This window comes from Chironomus tepperi, unplaced genomic scaffold, assembly GCF_022539635.2.
Source record: "Chironomus tepperi strain 1889 unplaced genomic scaffold, CSIRO-AGI_Ctep_v1 contig_217, whole genome shotgun sequence".
Taxonomy (NCBI): Eukaryota; Metazoa; Arthropoda; class Insecta; order Diptera; family Chironomidae; genus Chironomus; species Chironomus tepperi.
In genome coordinates, this window is record NW_027226339.1 from 1,198,654 (window position 1) to 1,218,422 (window position 19,769).

The 19,769-nt window shown below is 34.2% G+C and overlaps 1 protein-coding gene across 1 annotated transcript; it reads right to left on the reverse strand.

The window, feature by feature from the left end:
* Nucleotides 1-6: 6 nt before the first annotated feature.
* Nucleotides 7-11,604, reverse strand: lama (lamina ancestor). Its single transcript, XM_070640083.1, has 5 exons — nt 11,403-11,604; nt 4,091-4,301; nt 1,960-2,276; nt 553-1,871; nt 7-493 (listed from the first exon to the last, which is right to left on the reverse strand). Exons 3-5 carry the CDS (start codon nt 2,097-2,099, stop codon nt 96-98), a joined length of 1,857 nt encoding a protein of 618 aa, XP_070496184.1. The 5' UTR covers nt 2,100-2,276; nt 4,091-4,301; nt 11,403-11,604; the 3' UTR covers nt 7-95.
* Nucleotides 11,605-19,769: the final 8,165 nt, after the last annotated feature.

Here is a 19,769-nt window from a genome sequence, read left to right on the forward strand (position 1 = left end):
AAAAAATCAGGTTTTGAGTCAGAATTTTATTATAAAAAAGAATTGAGCTACAAAAAATTGATTGTCCAAAATGTTTAGAATTTTGTTATAAAATATCAGTTCCAAATATATTGCACATGAACTGCTGGAAAGTTCCATGCTTCTGGATGTTCATCGTGTGATATGTCACTGAATTTTTGCCATTCAAAGATTTCAATCTTTTCAATAAGTTCATTGCTTTCTTCAGCCTTATCCTTCTTGTTGTTGACTTCCGTAAATACAGGTCCACTTTGAATGCTGAGCTGTCGATCGCTGGTTGAATATATTTTGATGTCAGTATTGCCATATGCAATGGCTTTATCATCCTCCGATCCAATTAAATCACCACGATAAGCATGTTGCCTCAATACAGATGCAATGTCGTCCCCATTAGTCATTTGCTGCTCATTTAGTTTTAAGTCCTTTCCGTCAATCTTATTAAGCTCTTGAATAACTTTAAAGTAAGGTGTTCCGTCTGTGAAAATAAAAGTCATTGACTATTTGCCAAAATAGCTATAAAGTCAGATTACTTACCGCAAATCCATGCTGTATCTTTCTTAAGTCTAGCTGTAACGTCCTCTGCATGCAATCTCTTCCATGTGTTGTCAACTAACCAAATTATGTTTCTACCATTTGCAGCATCCGTCATAGATCTTGACTTTTCTTTTGCAGTCATCACACTATTATCTAAAGGAATTTCTTTATGCTCTACAAGTCCATCATTAAGTGTCGACGATGAAGTCACAATTTCTTCATCATCGCCATGATTTTGTTCATCAAGTTGTAAGTACTTTAAGCGTTTTTCGTCTATAAAGAGCCATTGTTTAGCTCCTATATCCGGATCACGTGCCAAATATTGTGCCCACGATTTTCCATCCTCGGCTAGTCGATTTGCAGCCATCACACGAACTGACATGAGAACTGCACTATCAAGATCAATGCCATGAATTTGAACTGGATGATTGTACTTCATTTTAATTCCAGTCATGATCATTCGAGTGTGTTTACCTTCAGCTAGATAGAAATCATCAGTTGATGCAATCAGTCCTGGATAGCTTGTAAATGTGATGTCTGTATTTGGTACTAAAATGCTTGAGAAGTCACCAGGTCCTTGATGGTAATTGAACCGATATGTCTTGACTATTTTCAGCATCGAGCTGTATTCGCCGTCGGATGAATGACCGATGTTAAGTTTCGTTGGACCATCGCTGTTGCTGACAAGATTGATGATCATTTTCTCAACATTCTCATGGATGTCCACATAATTGGCCTCATCTTCCTCAACATATTTGTTATAGTAAATTTTAAGATCATCTATATCCACTCGAGCATTTAAAAGTAGGAAATCGACAGTTGAAATTTCGTAATCCTTTCGTGCACGCTTAACGCCTTGCTTGAATCCTCTCTCAATGCCATAAAGTTGTTGATAAAAGAGATAAATTTGATGTTGGTATTTAGACATTGAATGCTTCTCCTTGGCAATTTCAATGATGTTGTCATGATTCCTTTCAATTATTGCCCTCAACCATGTACAGAACTTGGCAGATGTATCATCTTTTTCACAGAATGACTGAATGGTGTTCTTCCATTGAGCATATATGCTCATCCATGTGAGTGTACCTTCAAGGATTCCTGATGCATATGCTTGATTATGATCAGCATATCCAGTTTGTGTTTCAATTTCCAAAAATGATAGCCCAACATCTGATTTTTGTTCCTTATAACATGCACGAGCACATCCTGTATCAATTTTATCAAAATCATTCCTTTGTCCCCAATATTCTACACGATAGCCTGTCTTTGGTGAGAAGTAAGCTGTCGCACAGTAAGCGTAACTATTATCAAATGTTATTCTAAAAATATCAATGAAATAAAGGCAAGACACAGTGTCGATAAAGCAGTCACATTTGGTAATGAACAAAAAAAAAATCATTTTCTTACCGTTCAAAGTTAGCTACAAATATGAAGGTTCCAATAATAAGCACACAACAGCCACTAAACATGATGTACGCGATTTTGGCATTTGTGCTTGATCCAAGTGCTTGCAACATTTTGCTCTCGTTTTTATATGGTTTAGACATGTAGTGATGATCAGTTATTCTTACTAGTTCCTTTGATATCCTTTACCGGACGCTTACTTACTTATAATTAAGATCGGGATGAACGGAAAAAATCATTGGAAATTATTTTCTAATGACTTTCAGCTTGTTGTTTTGTATTGGATGTTTCTTTGTTGTTGTTGTTTCAAAGATTTGCGTCTGAATTGGATAGAATATAAAAATTATTAAGAAAAATTTTGCCAGGAAATTAAACTATTTTGCTTTTATCTTCCTTAACGTCTAAGTAGAGAGTAAACAATTTCTTTTATATATTCTGAGATAAAATAAAAATAATAATAATGACGATGATCATCGTCATAAGATCGTAATTGGATATAATTAAATGGGAGATAATTAAAAAAAAAATTTCTTTTCAAGAACTGTTTTCCTCCTTCGTCTGGGAGGAAAATCGATTATTTTCCAATAATATTTTAGCCAGGGATGTTGGAGTGATGATCTTGGTGCTAATTTTTTGGTATGGAATATCAAGCTATTACAGGCAAAGAGAAACATTTAGAATAGGGAATTGACACTGGTAGTCATATATAGAGCTGGTTTTAGGCGACATCTGAGGGAAGTCATGGATCACAATTGATCTGTATGGCTAGCGAAGTAAGGAAGTAAGTAACAAGGAAAGAGATCGCTTTAGGTACTCTAAAGGTATTTCTGTGTCATGAAATCATGCTCTTTGCCTGTTAGGGAAGGTGCTGATTTCATTGGTATGGTATGGTAGAACTACTCCACTGGCATGCCAATGTAATGCAATGGCATCGCTAGTATTATAAAGTTGTTAACCAGTACCTCAACGTACCATTACCGGAGACATCGTCGCCAGAATTTCAAAAAAAAAGCATAGCTTTATATTGCAAACTTAAAGACTTGGCTTTTAAATACTTGTCATTTTTCTAGAATCCCCATGCTCAAGAATTTGTGCCCCGAACAGGCAAATGCCAAGTTGGTTATTAACAAAACCTCAGGTCGATTAATGACATTCCCTCCGGAACGTTCCATAAAAATTGTCATCAAAATAACAAGACAATGTTCAAGAATTGTCCACTCGGGTGTTTTAAGATGTAACTACATTTTCTGTATTATTGTTATCTCAATCGGAACATATTCAATGAAATGTCATCACGGCGCCAATATGATAGTAGCCAATATGATGAAATTTGATCGCTTTTGTCAACTAGTTCGTTTCTTGGTGTTAAGTCTCGGCTATCGTGGTGGCCTCATTTCAATGTAAACCGATCAGGCAATCTCATAACACTGGATTCTAACTAAGAACTGATTAGAAGCTCTTTAAATGGATCGAATTTTCAAGTCTCTGGTGCTGTTTAAGGGTTCTCGCGACCGAAACTTCGACGAATTAGCTGTCAGTCTCGGTCTTGGTCTCAAAAATTCATCGATGTCGGAAAATCCAAAAATTTCCTATCAGTTTTGATCTTGTTCTCGAAAATTCATCAAAGTCGAAGCTTCGGGAAACCTTTACGTTTCAGTGTTGATGACAAAACATCAAAATGAGTTAAATGACTTAAAAATATGCGAAAAGCGCCAAAATGACTGTTTTCAAAAAATAGATTTGACACATCGAGATGAGTTTGGTTGTTGATACATCCTTATGTATAGAAGTGACTATGTGTACGTATGAATGTATCAACAACCTCAAAGAAAATGAAAACGGAACTCAAATTATACTTAAAATAATTCCAACTTCTCCAAGCTAATAGACAAGGAATATTGCGAATAAAGGCAAATAATACCAATCTACATCCCCTGGAGATCTTCATATGGTTTTTAAAATATCATCAGTAGGTAGTCTAAATATAATATATCATGTGATCATCAAAGTAATTAAAATTCACAGAAATACTTAAGTTGATTTAATTACTAACATAAATAATCATATGATTGATTGACTGAAATATTGATATACGAGAAGTAAACAATTCCTCCATAACAGGCTGACTACTCACCTTATGTTGGTGAAAATCAATTTTGTTGAATTTCTCCAAAAAAAAAGCCTTTATTCTTAAGTATTGCTTAATTGTTTCTCTATCACGACGACGGAAGTTTCACAAAAATGTCTTCACCCCATTGAAAAATATGGAATTTTTTGGTTGTTCTGTTGTTGCTGCTCACAGCCGATCGAATGAATAAAATTTTTAGTTTTTCAAATTTGGAACCCTGAAAATAAAAAAAAAAAAATATACAAAAATTGAGTATAAGAAGCTATTAAAATTTTTGTGTGTGAATAAAATAAAGTACATAGTAACAAGATGATCGAATTACTGTCTCAAAAAATATACTTTTCTGTCTCAAATGCCGCTCAATTTTTTTTTTATTGCACGAATTTACACAAATATTAAAACAGTGAGAAAAAAAAGAGAAAATTGAGGGAAATATTCCAAGGAATTTTTTTGCAAATGAACTTTCATAAACGAGTTCGATAAGTAGCGATCGTAATGAGGCTTCAAAGGCTGACACCGCGAACAATGAATAGTAAACAGCTAAAATACTGATAATAAGTGCATTTTAATAAGAACGTGATTGCTAATTTGAAGGTTTTTATAATCTAAATCAGTTGTGGGCAACCTTTTTTGTGGCACGTGTCGCCTTGGTAGTTAGTCACACTACACCTTGGTGATGAGCCACGTCACACCACACTTTGATGTTGAGCCACACCACACCTTAGTGGAGAGCCACAACAGATCTTGGTGATGAGCAACGCCACACCACACTTTGGTTATGAGCCACACCACACTACACCTTGGTGGTAAGCCACACTACACCTTGGTGGTAAGCCACACCACACCTTGATTGTAAGCTACGCTACAACATGATGGTGAACCATGGTAAGCCACACTACATCTCTGTGACAACCCATACTACATCTTGGTGGAGAACCACACCACACCTTGGTGATGAGCCACACCACACCTTAGTAATGAACCACACCACAAATTGGTGGTGAGCAACACCACATCTTGGTAGAAAGCCACTTCACATTCATCTTGGTAGAGAGCCACATCACACTTTGGGAGCCATACCACATTTTGGTGATGAGCCGCACCACACCTTGTTGATGATCCACGGAACACCTTGGAAGAGAGTCACACCACCACTTGATGAACTACGACACACCTTGGTGGTGAGAACACGGCATACGACTCATGAACTTTCCAAAAGAATTCGACGAAACTAGTATGCCGCAGCAAATAGTTTGCCCACCCCTGACCTAAGTTTGCCTGTGTTCTATCACGACATTCTGAATCATGTGGCATGTGTGATAATCCTATTTTTAAATCACTTTGCTATAAATTTTTCTTCTCAAGTGAAATTATCAAAAAAAATGTCTGAGTGTCGGAAATGAAAATTTTGCAGACATTTCTGCTTATAATCAGAGGTGTGCTACTTAATTGTTTCTCTGATATTCTTAAGTTATTGACCTAAAAAAATTGAGAATTTCATCACTAGCATTGTTATTTTTATGGATCGGGAGCTTGTGTTTGAGGTTGAACTAGATTTTATTTAGCAATAAACAACTTTGATTTATCAAGGCAGTGAGTTCTATTGTTATTGTTAGAGTGACTAACTAGTTGAGTGTCAAAGGATTGTTATGTAGATAGCCCAGAAGGCACGCGATGTGAAAATGGCTGAAAGATCGACTTCAGGACGACTTTATTCTGATCTGAGACTGAATTTTGTTGAATCTGATCTGGAATTAGAGTTAGATCGTCCTGTGACGTGATTTTCAGTCATTACTGCCTCAGTTGCCTTCCAGGAAGTAGTCAGAACGTTAAGAAGCTAGCTTTAAGCCTTTAAACTACGGCAAAGGGCTTTGTTTGCCTAAAATAACCTAAAAGCTTCCCTTTCCAGCAATTCCAATCATCTACATCGACAAAATATAAATCAATTAAGCAGATAGTCAGCAGCTACACTCACTTGTGAAAGTCTCTCCACATACTGAATGGATCAAATAACTTTCTTATTGATCTGATTCTCAAACATATTAGCAAGTCAATGAATCATGCAAAATATCATCAGAACTGTATGATCATCAGCACTGCTTGTATAATTTCCTGATAAAATCAATTTTATGGACATAATCTCATTTAAAATTACAAAAATTTAAGGATAATATAATCAGTTTCAACAGATTTTAACTTTCTATTGACCCGGCGAGAACAATGGCCATTCTCAATAAAAATGACATGAGAAGGCGAAAATTGTTTAAGAAAACATTGCGGATGGAGATAATGAAGTGATAAAAACATCGTGAATATGATTTAAAATGTAAATAAATGCTTTGAAGATATATACTGAGATTTATAGGATTGTTATTGTATTTTCATGAATAATACAGACAACAATACAGTCTTATTGAATGAGATTCTACATGTTATTGGGATTTTTCTTAGAAATTGGCAGGAAATACGTGTGGATATTGCGCGGTATGCATGATCGTGATCTTCATAAAGGGTTATTGGGAGTCAATTGGAATCGAAATTTGATTCTGAGAATTAGAAGCAGAAGATCAATTGATTTTGCTCTAATTTATGAATTTTTGAATCTGTTCTTATTTTATGGATTCATACAGGCTTTTGGGAAAACAACTTCAAGGTGATTCTTGGAATTGGAATCAAAGAGCTTTACGAGTAATTACTTATACCTGTGAGTCATTAGTCATTACCTGTTAATTCGGGACAATTCAGTATATGACGTAATGATTTTTCATGGAATTAGACCATAACGAGTAAAGATGTATTTGTAAAGCTTTCGTGATAATGTGAAAATCCCTGATTTCGAGATTTTCCCGGAATATTTTGTCTTTACATATCGTCATCCATTTAATTGTTTATCGCATAACAACCTAGCAAAACTGCTCAATTAGAACTAAGAAGCGACTGTTTGGTAATGACCACTGGGTAGTCACTTGGACATTGACTGGTACAACCTGGCAAGTATGTGCTGCAAAATTCTAATTATACGGTTAGTTAGACTGGCGGGTTGTCAGCATTTACATAAGTGTGTGCTGATCAGATTCCACTCATTAAAATATTGTTTATATGCCTTAGATAGGACATAGACTAGCATCAATGCATGCATAAGAGTAATTCTATTTCGGATTCTCGAAACCGTGACCAAGACCAAGAATTTCCAGTCTGGTCTCGAGGTTTATCGACTTCGAAAATTTGTCGAAATTTAGACTTTGGCAAACCCTAAATTAAGGCGCTTTCAGATTGAAGTACTCCTTAGCAAATAAAGAACTTGCCTTTGAGAGATTGCTCAACTTAAATATACAAGATGAGCATGTTTGACAGCATTGCTTATAGTTAGCTCTAGGGTTCGCCCAGATGCACAGGCCTGCAGCGGGCCTGCAGTTTTCTGCATCTGTGCATCAATGTGCATCTAATTTTGGCAAACCCTAGTTTACTCTGCTCTTGAGAGCACGGTATTTGTCTGTTGGGGCTTGTTAACTCTGACTTATACTTAACTGACCTAAATTATGGCTAAATATCTATGTTTTTATTGCACGTTTTTAATGACCATTAATTCAGAATCAGCCATAATATAGTCATCGCATTATTCAAATGTAATAAGATCTAAACAATTATTAATCCCTAAAAATAGACGAACATGCTCAGAGCTCTCATAATGAGCTAATAAAGCATTTATCTCATAACATTCTAGGACTACTGTTTTCCATCATAACTGCGCACTTTCTATATCTTTTAAAGATTTATCTTGACTTTCTCTATCTACTTAAGACTTATCTAGGCTTGTCTTATCATTTGACTTAACAACACTGTTAAAAATAACTCAAAACCTTAGACCACCAGGTCGTAAATCAACCACTTATCTACTGCGTCAGCTAGAATCTTCATTTCACACTTATTACGCAGCAAAGAACAATAATAAAAAATTTGTTTACGAGCCCTCAATTCTTGGTTGTAGTCGTTTGTGTTTTACAAAAAATTAAATCACTTTATTTTTCCATTTAGCATATTATTGGAATAACATCAGTGAAATAAAATTGCGACTTGTGTTTGTAGTGGAAAATGAGTGATTTATAGAAAAAATTCACCAAAAATTAATTTGCGTGGTACGAACGGAAATTACACATTTGTTGATGTGTCTAAATGATATCAGATTAGGTTAAGTTTGTTTGTGATTAAGTCAGTGGTGGACAACCTGTGTGACGCGACACAATAGTGTTATTAGCGGAAATAACATGAAACGCGTGTCGGTTGTGTTTTTGATCATTTCTAACCTCCAAACTGTACCGAGGCTCACAGATTGCCCACCACTGGATCAAATTAATGCAAATTTGAATTTCTTGTGATTAGGTCTGTGGTGAACAATCTGTGTGGTGCGGTACATTAGTGTCGTTTATGGAAATTCATTTGAACCATACACTGTGTACGGTTTAGGTCTTGGCTAACCACTAAAATGTGTCTTAGCTAACCACCAAGATGTGTCTTAGCTAACCGCGAAGATGTGTCTTAGCTAACCACCAAAGTGTCCCATAACACAAAAAAGGTTGCCCATCACTGTATCGAATGTATTCAAATTGATGAATCACCTAAGTCTGCCTAACTCTCATTATTCAAGCACAAGATAATGTTTATTCAATCATTTTCAGACTTACAAGCGTATAGTTTTCAATTCATGGAATTTCCACTCAAATGTATCATCAATTATCACATTTTGTGGTTCCAATAAGTCAATGATAAACGACAAGTATGTCGCAAGATAATGAAAAAATAAGCAATAAAAAATTTTTTGCGCCAACCTTTTACAATTCATATATTTTTTAAAACAAGATCGTAATTATCACCTGGGAAGGAAATGCTTGTGTTTATTTTATCTCTTGATGCAGTCACTTAACTAATGTTTTACACAGCTCAAAAATGTTCGCAAAAAACTTGAAGAAACTTTCACAAAAAATAATAAAATGTTGTACCTTATGACTGCGATTTCATAATTTTAATGATGTTATTTAAGTTATCAGGGGTGACTTTTTGGAAACATTTGGTTTGGATGTTTTCAATTGTTCTGGTTAAACTTGTTTGTGTTTGTTATGAGAGTCCTTTTTAGATGCAGGTAGTTTAGGGATCTTTAGCAAATTTTGTAGGAATGTAAGTGAATTTACTGATGCATTTTGTCTTTGATCATAGCTTGAAGAATAATCTGAGACTGATTACTGGACCAGACACAAGAGTTATTAATGAATTCCTTCAACTTTTCTATTGTGAGTCGAAGTGGCTCGGTGGCCGAATGGTTTAGTACTTCGATACCTAATTATTGCAATGCCGACCCAGCGATCATGAGTTCGAGACTCGACAGAAGAGAATTTTTCACTTGTCAAAGTCTTCCTTTGAAGACTGTACACAGATAGACAGTAGTGTCATCAAAGATTCTGTCCCCATTATAAAATATAGGCTTGCTGAGTGCATAGGTCTGGCGTACCTCACTCGTTTAACAACAAGATTATCACCAAGGTATGTCATGGTACAAGAAAGTCTAAACATCACTGCGATCAACTATAAGCCACATATTGTCCTTTTGTAGTTTTGGCATGATATGAGGTAGCTATGACATGGTATGAGGTAGTTCACTTATTATTATGTAACACTTATTATTATGTTTAAGGGGTAAGGGTCATGTCGTGTCCAAATTCAAATTTAATATTAAAGTGTTGTGAATGACTAGTTATTAACCAAAAAAATGATGACATATTTTAGATTTCAGGTTTAGCACTGTGTCAATGACATTATAACAGAATAAATACTAGATTCTGATGAAAAGATAAACAGTTAGACGCTTTGCGTAGTTATCTTTTGTATTCAAATTCTTTCATATCTAGGATTGTAACATCTGTGAAGATATAGTAGTGCTGTCCAAACACTTTAGTGTCATTGCACACTTTGGTAGTTAGCTACGACTGAGACGGTACACGACATGCGGTTCATAGGGTTTCCAACAAAATTTGATAGCACACAGGTTGGACGTCACTAAGATATTATAATAAGCTAGAACTAATTCCTTCTTTAAAATATCTCCACAACATACGCTCAATACTAGCATATGCTCAATGAACACCTGACGGTACAAATTAGCATGCTTATCGCAAGTATCGTAGGAACCGTCAGATGTTCATTGAGCATGTGCTTGTATATCAGGGACGGTTAGGGACTAATACAATTGATGTCAATAATAACAAAATTGCGTTCAAAACAACAAAATTCAATGTTTTTTTCTACTTTTAAAATTTCATGTGTGCTCTCTATCCTAACTGACTTTTGTGTTAGTTGATTTTATTTTTGGAAGCCAAATTATGTCTAATAATAATACATAATAGTTTGTGTACGACAGGAGAAATCTCTTTTTGTCTCATGTCTATTTCAATTTGCAATAAAACTTTCATTTTTAATGTAAAAAATGTATAAAAAAATGGAAAATCACGGCGGCAAATACTGGTTGTTGATAATTGAACTCTGATCACGCTCACATCAATCCGCTCATAGCATTTTAAATATACACAATAGAAGAACGACGAATCTTCAAAAAGACTTTTTGTCTCTCCGTTCGTACATATTTGCAAAAATATTCAAATGAGCGAATAGCAAATCACCTTTTTATGCACACGTGGAAGCGATTGTCAACCTTGTACATGAGCACGATCAGTGACAAATTACAGCAATATCGGAAATCGTAATGTAAGCAAAAAAATTCTAATTTAATTTCTTGAATTATAGTTGCAAATTTCAGCTATTTTCACACATAATTTTTGTGTGTGTTTCTAGACATTTCTAAACATGCGGCGACACAATTTATCTGCTCCGAGGAGATTCTCTTCTTCTTGTTCTGTCTTTTATAAATGAGACTTTTTTTTTCATCTCACAAAATAACACAAAATTTGTGTCAGTATAAAGTTGGATCTACGCATGATATTCGATATAATGATACGTGTGTTGCATCACACAATTTATGTCGCCGGATCTAGCATAGATGCAACCTCAACATAAATTTTCTTAAGAATCGCATTCATTTTTTGCCTCTCTTTTGCTCACTGATTCTCTCACCAAATTTTTCATTGAATTCTTATCGAATTTCGAGGAAGTATGCATTTAAGTATTACTGATCAATCACGATAAAGCGTCGTCGTCCATACGACGCCTATTTTAATATTCTTTCGCATGCCGATCTACTTTTTTTATTATTTTCATTGCCGAGACCTATTTCTATAGTAAGTTCACATAGACCACAAAACTTAATACTCACAAAACTTTATAACAAAATCACTTCCAATCAAATTAATCATGTAAATTCACAAAGACTTAATTATATTTTTTTAAAATTTTGCATCTATTAACAAATTTGTGATGAAATTCTTGTGATTCGCTTAATGGGGAAGAGCAACAAAATTAAGGAACAAATAAAAAAATAGATGCGCGATCAACTTGACGGCTACATTTGTAAAAATACACTGACAATGGCACCGCTCAAATTGCCTTTTGAAATATCTCGTATGGGTAAAAAAAACTCAAAAAATTGAGAAGAGAATAAGAAGAGAAACGTGAGCGAAACTTGAGTGAGTAAAACATATGGAACTGACTTGGTGATATAATGAAAGATAACACACAAAATTGTTCTCTGCGTTAGGAATAGACTTAAACATATGAGTTGGATAGCAAGAAGAAGATCGTCGATCGTACAACTTTAAATGTGAGTAATGTGAGAGATCTTCTCAGTTTGTAGCACGTGGTTTCAATTTAGCATTGAGTCTGCGATCGCCGCGAATAAAATGAATTGTAATTTGATATCAGAAGGGCAAAGTACTTTTTATGAGAATTTCTCGTAGCGTCTGATTTCAGGTTTCTCGAATGATTTATCGGGTTCAATGAATTTTCTCACGCAAATTCTTCATTTTCTTTTGAACATTTTCTTCCTGTTTTGATTAACAATTCTGATTATGCTGAGAAAAAGGAGAATTGTAGTTCACATACGGAAGGCTTGAACATTTAGTCTACATTGATAATTTCCTTGATATTCAAATATAATCTATAAATGTGCACATTCATCTAAGAACATCAAAGTAAATACACTTGAGTTTGATCAGATGAAAAAAGGCAGCAGTTTACATTTCTGTGAATTAAACCAAGGTTTTATAAACAGCGCCATCTCTTGAAAAGTAAACGAACTAAACAAAATCGTTCACCAAATTTATCTTTTTCACCAAACATCAATTTCACCAAACATGAATTCCTTATGGGATGTGAATGATTTCAGTTAGATTCTTGTAAGAATGGAAATATGAATTTAGGGATTAAAATTTACAAAATTGATCAATTTGTTGGTAAATTTATGATTCAAAAAGAAGTCAGTTATTAGGTCTAACCCTGGATGAATCATTGTCGTTCCATGAGCACATCCAAACAATTAAAGAAAAAATCATTTCGTTTTCCTACGCGGTAAAAAGAGCAAGGAGATTCATTTCTGATAAGACGGCATTCAGATTTATATTACGCTCATGTCAGTCTAGACTCACATACATGTGCAATGTATGGTCGGCAACGTCAAAGTCTATTTTAAAGTCGTTGGAAGTCACAAGCGAAAATGCCTAAGAATATTGTTGAGAAAGGAATGGTATTGTTCGAAGTCAGAAATATACAAAATATAGAATCCTTCCTGTTAGCGCTCTATGTCAAATTAACATGAGTATTAATATTTTTAAAATTATAAATCGAACATGCTCAAGTGCAATGTCACACTCATCACAGCAAATCAGAGACACAGCCATAGAACAAGAGCTAGAGGAAACTTTTAATTCCAATCCAACACACAACTAGGCGGTATGACATTCTTCATAAAGCTCTTATTCTGTATAACTCACTAAACCAGACAATTAAGAACACATACTCTATTAACTGTTTAAATCTCGAGTAAAAGAACGCTTCTTTGAAGAATATTATGATGCTAATGAATTAAATTATTAAAAAACCACAATATGTTGCATATCAAATTTAAGAAATATTGTAATACAGCCTATGGCTACATACAATAAAATGAAATAAAAGAAAAAAAAAAAAAAAAAAAAAGTCGATTTTGAATCTAAATCAATATCATTGAAGAAGTTAAAAGAATTGACTGTTTAAGCATTTAGATCCACTGAATTTTACAATGGATCAAAAGAACTAGAGCTCGAAATCGACTCAAATTTCATACTGAGCTTGAGTCGACTTTTCCATTCAAATTCCGAGTCGACTTCGAACTCTGATAGAAACTAATCATCGAACTAATGATCAATATCTTTTATAACATCCATTTGAGATTTGAATATTATTTATTGAACATAGTTGAAACCCCCTTTTAGTACAAAAGTTCAGTTTGTTTTTGAACTTCGAAGAAAAAACATCATTGTGATGAATAAATCCATTAGGAAGTTGCTTTTAATTAAACTACATTTACAGTTACAAAGATATCCAATAACTACAGTGTTTTTAGTGAATATACGATTGTTATTATAGGACGTAATTGAAAGTTTTTGATAATTTAAGTATAAAACAAAAGATTGTTTTGCTTAAAATAATATTCTTCTTAAAGGTTTATGATCCTTTATCGTTTAATAAGTGATAAATTATTAAAATGAACTAAAAAAGATGAAAAACTTAAATTAGAATTTAAACTGGAAGTACAAAAATACCTGTTGGAAAAAAATGTCCTTTTACTGCAACTGGAGCAAAGTCAATCACACAAAATAACGCAGAAATGGTTTTCTTTTAGTCGTCGTCTTACAATAACTGCACAAATCAATTAATTTAACTAATTATTTTCATTATTTACAAACATTAATTTTTACACTTAACTTTAAGCACTGAATTTAGACCATTAAAATTTTAAATTTGTAAATTCCGTTACAAATTTCAAAAACTTTAAAGTCGTTAATTTATTCATGTGTTCAGTTTGTCTTCGAGTTAAATCGAACTTATGTTTGTCTTTAAGATTAATTCTGTTCAAAAATTTCAAAAAGTGGTAAGTTTGTGGAAAGGATTTTGATCAATTCATATTAGCTCAAGACATTAATATGTTACAATGCAGAACAAATTGAATTCAAATTCTATCATGACGTCAATGTGTCTCACTTACCTGATGTCAAAAGACTAGACTTCAATGTCAATCATTACAACTCTTGAATTCAAAGGAATTACAAATCTTCATTTAATTGATTTATTAGTCATTTAATTATAGCTTTTATGAAAATTGGTAGACTTCAAACTTTCCACAATTTACACTGTAAGCTTCAAGTTGAAAGCCTATATAATTACAATTTTGAGAATTGTAAAATGCTCTACACACATACAAATCATCAAAGAAGTCATAAATTCATAAATTTTCCCAAGAATTTTCATGTTATTCCATTCAATCAGCTTGATATCAATGAAATGAGGGGATTTTTTACAATCAGACATAGAGTAAAATATTAAACATGAAAATCATAAAGCAAATACATAAGTATCGTGACACAATAAAGTACGCAATATACAATGAAAAAAAAAAACTCATTCAGATTATCATTTCAAAGAATCATTGAAAAAGCGTTGAAAGCTTCACACAATTCAACAATCATCTATTGAGCTTTTGTCGCATTTATCAGAATGATTATGATGGAAAAAATATCTGCATTCATTGTGTGGATGAGAAAGAGAGAGTACGAAAAAAGATGAAAACTTTTACTTTCATTTTTGCATTCAATTCAATACAAAATGATGCTTTTGGTTAAATAAGCATTTTATTTATTGATGATGATTGGAAATGAGATAAAAACTTGGCAAATATGATTGCTATGGCATCACATGCAACAACAAAAAAAAAGAGAGGAGAATTGTATGAGCCAGCAACAGCTAAACAAACAAATCAGGGTTGATGATTATTTTTTTTTAGGTGGGAGCTTTATGTAACTACTAGGTTTGAATAATTGATTGACGTAGATAGGCTGACGCATAACTTAGTATTTGGGATCATTTGTAGTAAGGCAGGAAAGATTTTGGGCTTTAAAATTGTTTTGATGATAAAATCATTTTTGTGATTACATTACTAGCTTCCTTACATGAATTAAGGTGTGTATACACTCAACCTGTCAGTATGACAGTCTTCAAACTGTCTGTAAGATTGTTACAATACATACTTTCGACTTGCAATGTATGTCAATCTATATTAATGTGTCAAAAAGCACAAATCGATTAATTGAATAAAAATTTGGCTTCAGGTCGGTGTGACTTTAATTCAGTGTCTGATTCGGTTTTAATCCTAATCCACGTCGGTCTGGTGCCGGATTTGGTGATAGATTTACCTCTCGATGGCTCTCGTTTTGAATTTTAGATACTACATAAATATTCATACGGACAACCTTCGAATTATCCTATCAAATTTGAACAAAGAACATCTCAGTTATGGGAGTACACTCATTGTCTATTAGCGATATTGTCGACCTAATGACAACTGGTGACTTTCTGGATGGAAAGAGAAATCGAGGTTGACCAAAGAGCTCATGGGATTATTGTGTGAGCAACGATGCAAAAGTGCTGGGAATTAGAAACTGGCAAAAGTTATCTAAAGACAGATCCAGCTTCCGACGAACTCTAAATGCGGAAATGGGCCCTCGTGTGCCTTCGCCAAGGAAGTAAGTAAGTAATGATAATTGACTCAATTTCGACAGCACAATCTGTTTACTTTTAAATCATTTGACCTTTAGAACGCAGATTATTGCTGTCTTCTTTAAGGACATCTTTTTAGATATCGCGTGGGTGGTTGAAGAACTCCAGCAAGAAAGCTGTCAATAAAGGTACTTTTGCACATGATATTAAAAATTGATATAAGCAACAGGGAAACGATGATAGAGCTTCAGGGAACATCTATGGCAGGACATGAATCATAATTGATCTGGATTTTATTTGGAGCCTAGGATACAAGTTGATTTTCCCAAAGTCTTGGTTTTGATGAATTTTCGAGACTAAAACTCCCCTTACTTACAACAAAAACGTCTTTATTTGCCTCTATTGCTGGCATTTTAAACTATCTCCATTGTTCTTTCATCATTGTCTTGCGCCACGTGTTGACATTCATTCCACAGTAATTCCTGATAAGAAGAAAACGTAGGCAAATGTCTTAAACTTTAAAGTTATCATCTTCATGAATTTGGTGCCCTCGAATAATGCCTTAAACAAATCCCCAAAATATCCAACAAATTGCATTTAAATTGCACACCGAACAACCCTGCATCAAACAAACAAACAACAAAAAGAACCGAATGTCAACAGTGACTCTTTTTTTCATTCCATATGCAACGTCGACACGACACAACACAAAAAATAAAAATTGTTTAGCGAATATATAGGGAAATAGGTAAATCATTTGCATTTGAATTGAGCTTTTATTTGTTCGAAAAATTGTCGTGAATGTGAGGTTGGAGTGAGTTGAAAATATTTTATGAATGAAAATTACTCAGATGGAGATGGAGATGGGGGTGCTTAAAAATCGTTATGAAGCAGTGGTGGGCAACCTAAGTGCTGCGCAGGAGCCAAGTCTGAAATTTTTACTGGGGATCGATCGTTTTTTTGATTGAAGCAACCAAAAAATTTAAAAATAAAAAAACCGTTACAAAATAAACGGTTTTTCAATTCTCGAAGAGGGGTCCATAGCCCCCAATGCTCCACTACCTCTGGCTTCACTTCTAGTGCTAAGACACACAAGTGTGATGACAAAAATGTTTGAAAATGCCATGAACCGTATGCCGTGTTTGAGTCTCCGTAAGGTGTGTGAATGCAGAACATATGCAGTCACGTCCTTCACGTAATTAGCCTAACCATACCAAGTACCAACCTCACCTTCTATTCGGTTGAGACCGTCAATCCAAGCCACATAGTGTAGCGGATTCAAACGAGACTCTGGTGAATACAGAGGAGCAACTAAGCGTTGGCCTAGTAAGCTGCCATCCTTAAAGTAAACGCTAAGAGACCCAAAGAGAGAGCTGGACTGGAATTAACAACGTCTACGAGCCAACGATAGAGCCAGCATTAGGCATCATCTGAGGAAGGCAATTGATCACAGTTGATCTGTACGGTAAGGAAGTAAGTATGCCGTGCATGGATTGATGCTCAACATCAAGGTGTGCCATGAAAAAAGGTTGTCCACCACTGCTTCAATGTTTTTAAATTCTTTTATTCCTCAAAAAATAAGTCTCATAAATAAATTGAGTTAAAAAAGTTTTGAACTTTGTTTGATGAAAATATGTCGTCGCTTGTGGATTACTTTTCCTCCATATATTTTGTGAATGAAAATTTTTGGTCGGAAAATGTGTGTGGGTTAGAAATAATAAAATTTTCATGTCGTTGCTTAGTGCTTACTCAAAAGTCAACTGACATAATGAATAGAATTAATTGGAAATCTTTCAAGTTTCATTCCAAAAAATGCTTATCGTTGTTTATCAAAAGATTCACTCCATCCTACAGTCGAAGGGAAAGTGACATGGCATAAAAAAAAATAAAAAAATCAATCCGCTGGCAAAAATGTATCAAACTTTTAGTCATCAATAGGCCTTATCAACACGAGGCAATGCCTCAAATATGTATATATATCCTAAGAGTTTTCATTTCCTCTCATTCCATCACAGTAAGTATGTTTATGTATTCTCGAGGACGACAAAAACCGCCCACATTTAATATTGAAGCCACCCGAAAAATTAATAACTTTTTTTTTTTTGATATGATTACATAAATTATTGATTGAATTTTTTTTGCGTCGCTTTCCATTTACTTGCTGCCTCATTCCTCGATAGCGATTGAATTTTTAGCATGAATATTTGGAAAACTACTGGAAATTTTGATGGAGGTTTTTCTGATTGCATAGTTGTCCTTACCTTGAGTGGACAAAAATACGTTGTAACTAGTTCTTACTTACTTCTTTTGCTAAGGCGCACGGGTATATCCAGTTCCAGATACTGAGATCCCTTGCGTCCTTATCAACACATCCCTCGATCTTTTGACGTCCACAAAGTCTGCAAATATTACTCTACATACTGGGGCATCCTGTGGCCTTCTGTTCACATGATCTGCTCATCTAGAGCGAGTCACAGGAAGACAAACTAGTTCATGATAAGTAGATATCCAGTTGATAAACGTTTCTTTGAAACATTGAAAATTGTAACGGGTTTTCGAAATTAAAATTGAAATTTTCGAACAATTATAATCGAAGTTCCTCGAAATTCGAAACCTAATTAAAATGATAAAAGACTAAAGCTATTGTGTTCGAGTATTTCGAAGTTTATTTCGAATATTTTTTTCGAAGTTTATTTCAAATATTTTCGAAATTAAATTCGAATTTTTCGAAAACACAAAAAAGTTATTGAATGATTTACTCTATTTATTAACTGTATCATAACCAGGGTTTGGATCTGTCCTCGTACTCAATACTTACTTAATTATATTATAGCCAGCTTGAACCTGAATTCATACTCAATACTCGAGCATTCAACGAAAAATTGATAAAGTATCAACCCCTGATTCTAACGCGGATGTGAAGCGTCTAACAATTTGAGTGATTAGGTTTAAATTCCATGTTGGCATGACACTGACCTTGGGCTGGAATCCTAACCTTACTAAGAATTCTACCTCGTGGGCATTCATTAGAGAATCAACTAGAAGCTTTTGAAAATCTAGAAATTTTGTAGTTTCGAACTGTGATTCTAGATGCTTAATCCAAATTATTTCATGATTATTGGTTCTTCTTTAAATAATTTTTCGAACATTTCCATAGCAACAAAATTTAAGCCTGTAAAGAATCTACTTCCTCAAATGCGCTCCAGCCACTCAAAAATCTCCAACTTAAATTCCATCATATTTTCATCATCATCATCATGAGAGATGTTGTTGTTGCCAATGTTTTTAACAATTTTCTCGAGCAAACGAGCAAAAAAAAAATGTGAAGTGAATTAAGGGAAGGAAAACCATCACATACACTCTAAAGTAGTATATACATGTACGCAGTAAATGGACGAGAAATTGTCGATGAGCCCATCATTCCTTCTTCCTACTCAATATATATATACATGCTTTTTTTTCAATAATAAATTACATCAAGTAGTCTAAATACCCATACACGATGATCGACCATAATAATATAGCTTTCAGAAACACGCATAGTAACACGAAATATTGTGCAGCAATAGTAAGGATGTGTGTATTTACTTATCCTCATCGAAAAGTTCTTGCCAACATTCTTCTTCTTCATACTGCATCATTCTCATTTCCCCCTTTTTTTCCATCATATAACCATCATGATATATTATTTCTCCGTACCTATAAACTAATCTCGACGAAAAAAAAAAGGGGAGAAAGAAAGTTTTCCATTTAATCGACAAAAAAGAAGCAGGCACGAAGGATGAAGAAGAAGAAAAAAAAATAAATAAATAAATATCTTTGGATGTGAAAAAAGAAGAAGAAGTCTGAATATTCTCTGCGCAATTTACAGTCTGTATTTTTTCTGCACCCACACAAATGTGCATCAAAATGGAGATGAATACTTACGTCTTATGTATATTTTTAAACGACGCGCAAAGTTTACTTCTTTTTTTTTCTTCTTTGCCCGACTTCT

Bases quoted from the DNA above. Each gene is read 5' to 3' on its own strand.
- lama (XM_070640083.1), bottom strand. From the start codon at position 2,099: ATGTCTAAACCATATAAAAACGAGAGCAAAATGTTGCAAGCACTTGGA. The intron at 1,872-1,959 runs GTAAGAAAATGA...TGATATTTTTAG, and splicing joins TTTGTAGCTAACTTTGAACG to AATAACATTTGATAATAGTT. The intron at 494-552 runs GTAAGTAATCTG...TTATTTTCACAG, and splicing joins AGATACAGCATGGATTTGCG to ACGGAACACCTTACTTTAAA.